Genomic DNA, 12,759 nt, shown 5'->3' with positions numbered 1-12,759 from the left:
TAATTAAAACTAAAAGCACTCTGGATCAGCATCTCATACTTTTTCTGAAGAATAATAACAAATTTACTCCATGAACATGTGGTTGGATTCCTCATTACAAATATCTGTTACATCTTTTGATTCACAAGCTCCTCTGCAATTATTAGTTCATTACTTTTAAAATGTCTATTCTCTTACCTAAAAAAAAAATCCTTGATACTTGGGCACCACAGAGGCTCAGTGGTTTAGCACTGCTACCTCAGAGCATGAGGGATCAAGGTTTGATTTCATCCTTGGGCTTCTGTCTGTGTGGAGTTTGTATGTTCTCCCAGTATCCTCATGGGTTTCTGTGTGCTCTAGTTTCCTCCCACATTGGAGGAGAAAGTGAGGACTGCAGATGCTGGAGATCAGAGCTGAAAATGTGTTGCTGGAAAAGCACAGCAGGTCAGGCAGTATCCAAGGAACAGGAGAATCGACGTTTCGGGCATCAGCCCTCTTTCCTCCCACATTCCAAACATGTGCATATGAGGTGGATTAGCCAAGCTAAATTGCTGCACGGTATCCAGGATGCAGGATGTGCAGGTAATGTTGATTAGCCATGGTAAACGCAGAGTAATGAGGATAGGGTGGAAGGCCGGGTCTGGGTGTGATGCTCCTCTGATTATTGATGCAGACTCGATGGATCAAGTGGCCTCTTTCTGCACTGTGGGAATTCTGTGATCAGTACCTTTATAATGTATGAATACACTGACCTGTGTTTGATTGAACCTAACTTGCAGGAAACAATATGCTGTGTCTTACAAAAACATCTCCAACTAGCAAAACTCTCCCAGTTCTTCATAACATTGCACCAAAGACTACATATATCTTTCCCCTCACTGCCTCTGGCATCATCTCCTCCTGGAAGCCCTCTACCTTGTTCCATCAGCTCTTATTCAACTTTCATTCTCTGCTGTACTCCCAAAACCCAAGTAGAAATCCTTTACATAACAGCGTCCCACCAATCTCTTGACAGCTTCTGCATTAAGCAACTTATCATCTGCAGTGATTTCAATCTCCTTCTCAAGTCAACTGTCCCTTAATTTCAGTCAGCTTATCCCCTCTCAGCCTGTCCCTCAATATAAATTCTCTTTTTCATATTGACAGGTATGTTTATCAACTGTCATCTCTACTTCCACTTTCAACTACAAATGCAAGCTCTTCCTTTCCATGTGTCTGATATGTCACCACCACAGTCTCCTGATGAAGGGCTTTTGCCCGAAACGTCGATTTTACTGCTCCTCAGACGCTGCCTGAACTGCTGACCTCTTCCAGCACCACTAATCCAGAATCTGGTTTCCAGCATCTGCAGTCATTGTTTTTACCACCACAGCCTCACACATGTGACTTTTCCCACCAGCTGATGCTCTCTTTCCTGAAGGCTATCAAATCCTCTGTGTTAAATTATCAAGAGAAGCGGTTTCCTTTGGGGTCGTTAAAAGTGAATGTGCATGAAAACGTGTATAACATATTGGAACGATCAAGCTAATTGAAACTGTCAAAAGAATCTATAAAAACAGAGCTATCAAGCTTTAAAGCTGGAGAAAGTGAAAGGTGGCGAATTTGAAATTTTCAAATATTTGAAAAACGACTGTCTGCCATGTTAACAAAGCGAATGCTTGCTACTTAAATCTCTCTGTTGACGTAAACCTTAAGGCTATTATTTCATAATTAGAGTTACATGCCTGATTTCACAACCTTTCATTATCACAGTGTGTGGCTTGTCATTTCATTATTTGCTTGAAAGCTCTGAGTAGTCATAAATCTTTTGAACTGATATAGAACATAGAACATGAAAAGTTACAGCGCATTACAGGGCCTTCGGCACTCAATGTTGCATCGACCTGTGAAACCAATCTGAAGCCCATCTAACCTACACTATTCCATTTTCAGGCATATGTCTATCCAATGACCATTTAAATGCCCTTAAAGTTGACGAGTCTGCTACTGTTGCAGGCAGGCTGTTCCATGCTCCTACTACTTTCTGAGTAAAGAAACTACCTCTGACATCTGCCCTATATCCATCACCCCTCAATTTAACACTATGTCCCCTCGTTCTCTCTAATGAAAACAGCCTTTGCTCATAAGACCTTCCTTCTACACCAGGCAACATCCTAGTAAATCTCCTCTGAACCCTTCCCAAAACTTCCACATCCTTCCTATAATGCGGTGACTAGAACTGTATGCAATACTCCAAGAGTGGCTGCACCAGACGTTTGTACAGCTGCAGCATGACCTCATGGTTCCGAAACTCAATCCCTCTACCAATAAAAGCTAACACACTGTATGCCTTCTTAACATCCCTATCAAAGTGGGTGACAACTTTCAGGGATCTATGTATCTGGAGATTTCTCTGTTCATCTACACTACCAAGGATCTTACTACTAACCCAGTACACTACATTCCTGTTACTCCTTCCAAAGTGTATCACCTCATATTTTTCCACATTAAACTGCATTTGCCACCTCTCAGCCCAGCTCTGCAGCTTATCTATGTCCCTCTGTAACCTATAGCATCCTTTGGCACTTTGCACAACTCTACCAATCTTAGTGTCATCTGTAAATTTACTATCCCACCGTTCTATAGCCTCATCCAGTCATTTATATAGATGATGAACAGCAGTGGCCCCTAAACAGATCCTTGCGGTACACCACTAGTAACTTAAAGGTAAAAACAATGACTGCAGATGCTGAAAACCAAATACTGGATTAGTGGTGCTGGAAGAGCACAGCAGTTCAGGCAGCATCCAACGAGCAGCGAAATCGACGTTTCGGGCAAAAGCCCTTCATCAGAAACAAAGGCAGTGAGCCTGAAGCATGGAGAGATAAGCTAGAGGAGGGTGGGGGTGGGGAGAGAGTAGCATAGAGTACAATGGGTGAGTGGGGGAGGAGATGAAGGTGATAGGTCAAGGAGGAGAGGGTGGAGTGGATAGGTGGAAAAGAAGATAGGCAGGTCGGACAAGTCAAGGAGACAGTAACTGAGCTGGAAGTTTGAAACTAGGATGAGGTGGGGGAAGGGGAAATGAGGAAGCTGTTGAAGTCCACATTGATGCCCTGGGGTTGAAGTGTTCCGAGGTGGAAGATGAGGCGTTCTTCCTCCAGGCGTCTGGTGGTGAGGGAGTGGCGGTGAAGGAGGCCCAGGACCTCCATGTCCTCGGCAGAGTGGGAGGGGGAGTTGAAATGTTGGGCCACGGGGCGGTTTGGTTGATTGGTGCGGGTGTCTCGGAGATGTTCCCTAAAGCGCTCTGCTAGGAGGCGCCCAGTCTCCCCAATGTAGAAGAGACCGCATCGGGAGCAACGGATACAATAAACGATATTAGTGGATGTATAAGTAAAACTTTGATGAGTGTGGAAGGCTCCTTTAGGGCCTTGGATAGAGGTGAGGGAGGAGGTGTAGGCACAGGTTTTACAGTTCCTGCAGTGGCAGGGGAAAGTGCCAGAATGGGAGGGTGGGTCGTAGGGGGGTGTGGACCTGACCAGGTAGTCACGGAGGGAACGGTCTTTGCGGAAGGCGGAAAGGGGTGGGGAGGGAAATATATCCCTAGTGGTGGGGTCTTTTTGGAGGTGGCGGAAATGTCGGTGGATGATTTGGTTGATGCGAAGGTTTGTAGGGTGGAAGGTGAGCACCAGGGGCGTTCTGTCCTTGTTACGGTTGGAGGGGTGGGGTCTGAGGGCGGAGGTGCGGGATGTGGACGAGATGCGTTGGAGGGCATCTTTAACCACGTGGGAAGGGAAATTGCGGTCTCTAAAGAAGGAGGCCATCTGGTATGTCCTATGGTGGAACTGGTCCTCCTGGGAGCAGATACGGCGGAGGCGGAGAAATTGGGAATACGGGATGGCATTTTTGCAAGAGATAGGGTGGGAAGAGGTGTAATCCAGGTAGCTGTGGGAATCGGTGGGTTTGTAAAAAATGTCAGTGTCAAGTCGGTCGTCACAAATGGAGAGAGAGAGATCCAGGAAGGAACAAAGAGACAGGCATAGCTGGGGCCCATACGTGTGCCCATGGCTACGCCTTTGGTCTGGAGGAAGTGGGAGGATTCAAAGGAGAAATTGTTAAGGGTGAGGACCAGTTCGGCCAAACGAATGAGAGTGTCAGTGGAAGGGTACTGTTGGGGACGTCTGGAGAGGAAAAAACAGAGGGCTTGGAGGCCCTGGTCATGGCGAATGGAGGTGTGGAGGGATTGGATATCCATGGTGAAGATAAGGCGTTGGGGGCCGGGGAAACGGAAGTCTTGGAGGAGGTGGAGGGCGTGGGTGGTGTCTCGAATGTATGTGGGGAGTTCCTGGACTAGGGGGGATAGGACAGTGTCAAGGTAGGTAGAGATGAGTTCAGTGGGGCAGGAGCATGCTAAACTAGTAACTTAACTCCAGTATGAACATTTCCCATCAACGATCACTCTCTGTCATCTTTCAGCTAGTCAATTTCTTATCCAAACAGTAAACCACCCTCAATCCCATATCCATGTATTTTGTGCAATAGCCTACTGTGGGGAACCTTATCAAACGCTTACTGAAATCCAAATATATCGCATCAACCGCTTTACCCTCATCCACCTGTTTGGTCACCTTCTCAAAGAATTCAGTAAGGTTTGTAAGGCATAACCTACCCTTCACAAAACCGTGTTGACTATCCCTAATCAACTTATTCTTCTCTAGGTGATTATAAATCCTATGTATTGTAACCCTTTCCAATACTTTACCCAAAACCAAAGTAAGGCTCACTGGTCTATAATTACCAGGGTCAAGATTAAAATGGTGCTGGAAAAGCACAGCAGGATAGGCAGCATCTGAGGAGCAAGAAAATCAATGTTTCGGGCAGGAGACCTTCATCAGGAATGAGGCTGGAAGACTCGGGGTGGAGAGATAAATGGGAGGGGGTGGGGCTGGGGAGAAGGTAGTTGAGAGTGCAAAAGGTGGATGGAGGAAGGGGTAAAAGTGACTTCCTCCAGGTGTTGGGTGGCGAAGGAGTGGTGGTGGAGGTAGCCCAGAACCTGCACGTCCTCGGCAGAGAAGCTTCTCGTTTCTTGCTTCTCAACCCCGCTCTCTCTCTGCCAAGAGGCAGATACAATCTATTCTTACCAAATAATGCTGGCTAGCCGAAGCATTCATGTCATGTCCTTGATGTGCATTAAGTGGGCCCCATGTCCCAACTCTATATAGCAAACCATTCTGTAGCAAAAAGAGAAATGAATAATTCTAAATAAATTCAACAGCAAGATGAGATGTCTTTTCAGTATGATGCAAATTTGCACCCTATATGACTATTTATTAATATATTAATACATGTGATCAAAAAATGTAGTATCAATAATTCAAGTAGAGCTCCTTTACTCAATATCCTCCCAAGTGGACCAATGCAGACCCCTAACAATACCACTGGTCAAATCCCTGATGTATTGACTGTGCTTGTGGTATCCCTTCAAATATGACATCACTCACTAGAATAACGTGAAATCTTAAAATGTTCTGAACTGAATTTGAAGTAAAAATTGAACTAAACTATGTTGACTCTGTGGAGGTCAAAGTGTACAAAACAATAAGATCAAATTTATGTTGGCTTGACCTTGTGACCCTGAGGTAAAAAAATCATCTTTAAGTATTTGTTCTAAATTAGTTAAAAGTGCAGAATTGTGAAGTAAATATATCTACATCTAAAAATACATTTCATGCAGTAGAAATGTAGTGGGCGGCACGGTGGCACAGTGGTTAGCACTGCTGCCTCACAGCGCCAGAGACCCGGGTTCAATTCCTGCCTCAGGCGACTGACTGTGTGGAGTTTGCACGTTCTCCCTGTGTCTGCGTGGGTTTCCTCCGGGTGCTCCAGTTTCCTCCCACAGTCCAAAGATGTGCAGGTCAGGTGAATTGGCCATGTTAAATTGCCCGTAGTGTTAGGTAAGGGGTAGATGTAGGGGTATGGGTGGGTTGCGCTTCGGCGGGGTGGTGTGGACTTGTTGGGCCGAAGGGCCTGTTTCCGCACTGTAAGTAATCTAATCTAAAAAAAAATCTCTCTGTACATAAAGGTCATTTCTGGAATCTTCAGAGCTTTTGCTATTATGAGTGGAATCATCACACTGGTCACTGTGTAGAACTATTAGCTTGTGAAATATCAAATATTGTCTTCATAAAGTTCTACCAGACATTATTGTATCCTGTTAGAGACGTCTGGCCAAATGGAGCTGGCTGGATTTGAACAGGCAACTGTGATAAAATGGCTAGATCTCAGGTACTATATACATCTGCACCACATTTGTCTGACCTCATCTGATAAAATACGATCAACTTATTTAATATTGTTATTTCATTCAAAGCATGATATGCTGGGCATAGCCTGGAAGTTGTAAATGGTACTATTAGAGAGAAACACTTTTCGAAAGATGGCTAACAGCCTTTTACAAGAACTGGCTGTTAGAAGGCAAGGAAAATCTGAGCCAAGAGCAATAGTGTGAATGCCATATTTTAAATTCTTTACATGGGCCTCCTTTGAAGCTACCTTTGAAAATGTTCTTTCCTTGATTGGAGAGCTGATCACTTGACCAATCACGCTGATAGGCAGCCCTTTAAATTGCCTGAAATATCTGGCTTTCCTAAGTCTAGCACACAGTCTGTGTTAGATGCTTGTATTACATGCATTTGATTAAACCTCAGGTATCTGTCAGTTACAAGGGTCTGATGCTTGTACGTTTTCAATTAATCCTGATTATACAGCATACAGCAATGAGTACAGTATATTGCTGATTTCAGCAATGTTACAGAAAAAAAGTAACTTTAGGTTGTAACTTATAATATGCATTCACAGTGGTAAATGTGACACAGGAGTTACTACATCCCACAAGCTTATCAACATAAAACAATGTATCAAAAGACCTCAGCACATTGTGCATTTAAATATATATTTGTAAGAATAGAGCAGAGATAATTAAATGGTCAAACACTGGCAAGGTTTGGACTAACTAGATGCAATAAATAGAAGCTTTCTTTAAAACATGCTGCTATAGTTTTGCAGGCTTGGAAGTAATAGTGGAAGTTTTCATTATCTGTCTTTGTTAACCTGGGTTCACATGGTTGAATGCAATATGTTAACACAGGTTGTTATTGCAATCTGCCACTACAATATACCTAATTATACGGAGAAAGAGTAGAATGTAGACCATTACAGTATAACTACAAATGTATCTAAGGAGAATATAAATACAGGAGGCTTAGCTCTTCCTTCTTCTACATAATATTTTGGGATACAATAAATGAGATAGACCTGGTGGTAATGTGGCTGGACTGATCTAATTAATGTTCCAAGGAGCGAGTTCGAATCCTGCCATGGCAGATGGTGGAAATTGAACACAATAAAAATCTGGAATTAAGAGTCGAATGATAACTATTGCAAAAACTCATCTCGTTCATTAGAAAAGGAATCCGCCATCCTTACCTGGTCTGGCCTACATGTGACTCCAGACCCACGGCAATGTGGTTGCCTCTTAACTACCTCCTGGGCAATTAGGGATGGGCAATAAATGCTGGCCTAAACAGAGACATGCTCATTTCATAAATAAACTTTAAAAAGTAATTTGAGACGCAGCATTAGGTAATTGTAGCAGACTTTGGGAGAAATCATAGCTGTGGTTCACAAAGTTTTTCATATTTGGGAGTTTTCATTGCCTCATATTTTGATACATATTGATTTCTATGATTAATTCGCAACTCTCACTATCCTGGTCATTATCTAACACAATTATAAAAAAGTTAAACTAAGTAGACTTTTTGGACTTTCTGTAATATTGCAATTGCTATGCTTTTAGCACAGTTTTTAATTTTCTTTCATATAACTCCAGTGTTTTTGCCTGAAGGTACCTTAACCAGAAAATCATATATGTAAATCAACTCTCTTTCTATGAAGAAGTGCATTTTTATATCATCCTCAACTGTGAAAATATCAAGTTATTATACATACATTACTTGACATGTAAGTGTTTAACCTTTTCTATTCTACTTTGTAACAGATAATTAGAATCTGTCATTCACTCTCCTTCAAAATTAATGAATCCAAATAGTTCTACCTTTTTGCATAACATAGTGCTCTGATGCTGGGGAGAAGTTTCAACTCTACCCATCCAAGAGAATTTATAAGCAAAGTGTCAGTTAAAGGGAACCAATTCAATTATTGAATATTGCATGGATTTTATTGTTACTAAAATAAGCAAAAACAGAAATTGCTTGAGCAACTCAGCAGGTTGGGCAGCATCTGCAGAGAGAAAACAGAGTTATCATTTCAGAACATTACTGTTTGTGGAGGCAGGAACATTGTATATGTGTAAATCAAAAACCTTTTGGTTTTAAATGTGTCCTTTTAAATGCGATCAGAGTGGAATGTCCATCATGACCACCTTAAATCAGTGAAAAAAACATTGGGGAATTGAGACTAAAAAGATGAGTTTCTAATGTTCTTTCTGGTGTCAGGAAACCAGGAGTGCTCCTTCAGGTTCCGAAAGGGACTGATTTGGAAAAGTTTCTGTCCTAGTGTCTCTGATTCACCTTCACCATTAACTTAAAATATTCCAGTAATCCTCCTTCCTTTATACTTGCCTTTCAGCTGACAGATTGCCTTTATCTGCTTGTATCAGGCAAGTGGTTAGTGACTACAATTGGACTGGGTGCTAAAATAACGCAGGCCTCAAACTGATGTTGTCAGGGAAAGGCTGATACCATTCTATAAGGACTGTCATCCAGTTAAAATTTCCTCAGAAATTAGTCCTCATTAATGATATGTCCAAGTCGTGAATATCTCCCATGTGCCTCAGTAACAACATAAATTAGGTCTTAAAGGCTTCTCCTTACCAGAGTACTATATACAGCTTTGTCTTGATAACATCAAGACATACTTTACTAATTTGGAAACTGCAACTCGGGATTTTCATTCTTTGACTACAAGTTTACAATGCAGCACAGGACAATCTTGTGTACACAAATTCCCCCTTCTCAACCTATAACTTTTTATTATGATTCCAGCTTTTACTGCAGGACAAGACATAGCTCAGAATGAAATCTGACTTGATAGATCACATTTATTTTTAATTTAGCTGGCAGACTTTTACTGAAACATGGGCACATAAGGCCACATGTTTGGTTTTAACAACAAAACAGAAGTTTACTACACAAAAGAAATAAACAAAACAAAATAACCTATCTAAACATAACTGTTTGAATGATTTCAAAACACTGCAAAACATAATTCCCATCTACTTCTCAACATCATCATTTTATGATTAATTCAAACCCCCAAAAAATTTCTTTCCCTGTACTTTGACTGAATTGCTTCTTCTCAGTTCCTGTCCCATAAGTTTCAAAGTCTTTCCTTTCAATACTCAGAGTGGAAATCTTAGAGATTCTCAGTTTTGAATAATCAATGCACGTTTCCAGGCAAACATTAATGGTCTGAACAATTTCCTTTTTTTAGTAGAAGAGATTATAATAACATTTGACTTCAATCAGGTCGCCTCCAAACTGAACCCAAAGCCTTTTGAACTAACTAATTTTTAAACCACATGATAAAAATAGACAAACATCTATATGTCACTAATTTGAAACCCAAACTCTGAAGAAAATTAACATAAATAAATCAGATATCTTCCATCACATTTTTCTTAAATTCAGTTTATTAAATCTGTGCCACATTGTTCCTTCTAATGTATAATTACATCATTTGTATTGAATTTAATCTGTTATGGTTCAGCCAAATACTCTGTAGATCCCAATATTTATAAGGTTGCCTCTTCTGAACCTAACCATCTTGTCACCCCTACCCACTTTTCACCACTATCACCAAGTTGTAAGTTTTGAATGTCTTCTTTACAGAAAAGCAGACTTTTTTTGCAACTCTGAAGTATTTCAAATATTTGGAATATGTTTGTCATTATTTCAGGACGTCAGAGGAAATATTTATAAATATATTTGTAAGTTTCCTATCACAATCAAAACAACTCTTGCCTAAATTTGATACAGAAAGGATATATCTTGTTCTTCCTGATTTTATAAAATTATAAAATTATAAAAATAAAATTCTAAGGATACAATGTATCTAAATGAGGGATTAATCTATATTTAACTTAAGTTGTAATGGAAGTACTTACATTTTCTCTATATCCAACCTGAGCACTACTTTGCATATTAGATTTGACTGGTATTATCCTTCTTGCCCCCAAACCAGCAACGGTGGAAACTAATTGATTTGAATTATCAATTGGACTTTTCTGTAATAGAAAATAACAAGCACATGTATTTCAAGTAAGCTGTAAGTGCACAGCCTGCATAAATTAGTACATAATGGAACTCAGTGAACTGCCATTGACTTGAGTCACAAAGATGAATTTGAATTATTAATCAGTTCCATTGACTGGTTGAATACCTTTGATGTTTGTTGAAGAAAAGAGCTTTAACCAAGCCTGGATAATGCCCCTAAAATGACTGCTGAATACAAATGACTAGCAAGCTAGCCAAATTCAACAAGACAAGGAAACCCAATTGGCTTTAAGAAAACTAGTCTGAATTTTCCAATATTTTCACGGAGTCAATTTTTTTTGGAGTTTCATGGACAATTTCCCTCCAGAAACCCAGGTTTTTTCATGGATTTCTCCACTGTGCACCTAATTAATTAAGCATCACACTTCCACAATGCTGTTCTTGTACAAACTTGAGTTCAGTGGAGTCTGAAGTGGTCACTACTGTATAGATCTTACAGCAGTCATACCAAAAGGAGCTATATTTCAACTTGAACTGAGAACCATTTCAAATGCTGCAAGCCCAGAAGTGTCTTTAGCGTCTTGCTGTGCAATTGTAAATGGCATGGTTGACAGAGTCAAGTTGGACTTCATTTCATTGTCAAGAATCTGGAGGTGCTGGTGGTTAGGGTGACAGGCATGACAGCTGTCCTCTTTCCTCAGGGCTTCCAAAGGATGCCACAATACCAGGCACTGCCAGCCTGGCCATAAATAGCTACCTGGAACAGTGCAGGGCTCATGTCTGGAGGGAATCATAACATTGCCATAATAAAGATATAAGAAAGGTAACACTTGTGTGTTACGAACTTCTCTCACTGCTAAATCACACTCAATCTAACTTTGCAACCACCTTCCCCTACGTCTCATGGTCTGTCACTCTCACTGTTGCAAGCAGCATCTTCCTTTGATAACTTTCACCTACCTCTTTTCCAGAATGCTAAGATCTCTTGCCCACTACAAACCTACTCACTCTCTCAGGGCACCTCACCACATCTTCTCCAATCGCACTAATACTAATAGTTGTGCCAGTGTTGGGGTAATGTCTCTGGAAAAGTAATCCAGAACCCCAGGCTAATGCTCTGGAAACATGGATTCAAATTCTACCACAGCAAATGCTGAATGTAAAGTCAATAATCTCTAAAATTAAAAGCTAGTCTAATGTTGACCATGTAACCATTGTCAATTGTCATAGAAACCCTTCTTGTTCACTAATGAGCTTATGGAATGGAAATCTGCCACCCATTCATGGACTGGCCCACCTTTGACTCAATAGTGATGTGATTGTCTTTTAATAGCCCTCAGGGCAATTATGGGTGGACAAGAAATGCTGGCCTGGACAGTGTAAGCTATGAACAAATATAGAAAGAAATCCCTCCAATTTATTTCATTGTAGGCAAAAATGGCAAAACAGCCTATGAGTCACATTACAGAGTGACTGATATTTCTCTCCTTAGCCCCTAAAGGGAGGGGAACCTTTAGCTGATGAGATAGGGTGGAGACCATACATACAGAGATACTGAGACTTCAACTTTCTAACAATCAAGTACCCATCACAGTGATATGTTGTGCTGCTCTGCTATCATCATTACCATGAACACACATTTGGCGTGCTCAAGCATCTACCTTTAATGTCCAACGCACTCCATCTCTTGTCTTCTATAAGCACCAGAGGCACCCAAATAGACTTCTCCAGCAAAACACTGGTCCTCAGACCATCAGCTCCTGTGCTGATGAACAAGCAAAAGATCTTTCAGGTGAAGCACTGACAAGGCTGTCGCCGATCCTCAATCTGTGGGTACTTTCTCTTTATTAGGCACAGGAGTGCACATTCTCGTCACCACCTCACTGACACATCTCCACAACTGGCTGAGAAAGGAATGCCAAGTTGTCAGTACTCAGAGGACTGCAGAGACCAGGCATGAGAGAACTCCATGGTTTCAGCCATTAACCACTTTGTCATGATGTTCAGACAGACGAGGCTGCAAAGACAGGCAGAGATCAAAGTTTGGAGGATGATATCATCAGAATCAGCACCATGCTAGTTTTAGCAATGTATGCGTCTGGCTGCTCCATGGACAGGTTGGTGCTTGCCATGGTGACCCACATCCAGCAGAATGCCCATTGGCTGCTGGAGAAGCATTCAGACCTGACTCCATTTCTCTAGGACGTTGGTGTTCAGTTCAATGGCAAAGTGACAGAGAGAGAAGAGGGACCTTAATCTCATTCCAAGTGCTCTTTTCTCTTAAGGAGAGAGTGCTATGCCAGTAAGCACACAGACAGAGGACAAATCATATACATGCCCCAAGAAACTCTGTCTCAGGATACTCAAGAGGTTTTGGGCCCCACTACTTCACTCTGCCTATGATCATCACTCCTATGGCTTATGGAAGATCCAACTGAAGAGGGTGAGGCTGCATGTTTGAGCCCTCAAGCTTCAAATGCACCTGGGCAATCTACTCAAAGCTTCAAGACTA

The 12,759-nt window shown here is 41.5% G+C and overlaps 1 protein-coding gene across 1 annotated transcript in view; it reads right to left on the bottom strand.

Annotated features, from left to right (window-relative positions):
• The window catches only part of LOC140462774 (cadherin-like protein 26), a 96,682-nt gene that overhangs the window by 18,208 nt on the left and 65,715 nt on the right, over positions 1 to 12,759 (bottom strand). Inside the window, exons 14-15 of the mRNA XM_072556043.1 lie at positions 10,139 to 10,258; positions 5,097 to 5,186 (exon numbers count right to left, since the gene is read on the bottom strand). Of these exons, the coding sequence (XP_072412144.1) occupies positions 5,097 to 5,186; positions 10,139 to 10,258 (210 nt within the window). The remainder of the gene's footprint in view (positions 1 to 5,096; positions 5,187 to 10,138; positions 10,259 to 12,759) is intronic.

Source organism: Chiloscyllium punctatum, chromosome 37, assembly GCF_047496795.1.
Source record: "Chiloscyllium punctatum isolate Juve2018m chromosome 37, sChiPun1.3, whole genome shotgun sequence".
Taxonomy (NCBI): Eukaryota; Metazoa; Chordata; class Chondrichthyes; order Orectolobiformes; family Hemiscylliidae; genus Chiloscyllium; species Chiloscyllium punctatum.
The sequence above is the reverse complement of the archived record's forward strand: the minus strand, read 5'-3'. Positions and strand labels throughout refer to the sequence as shown.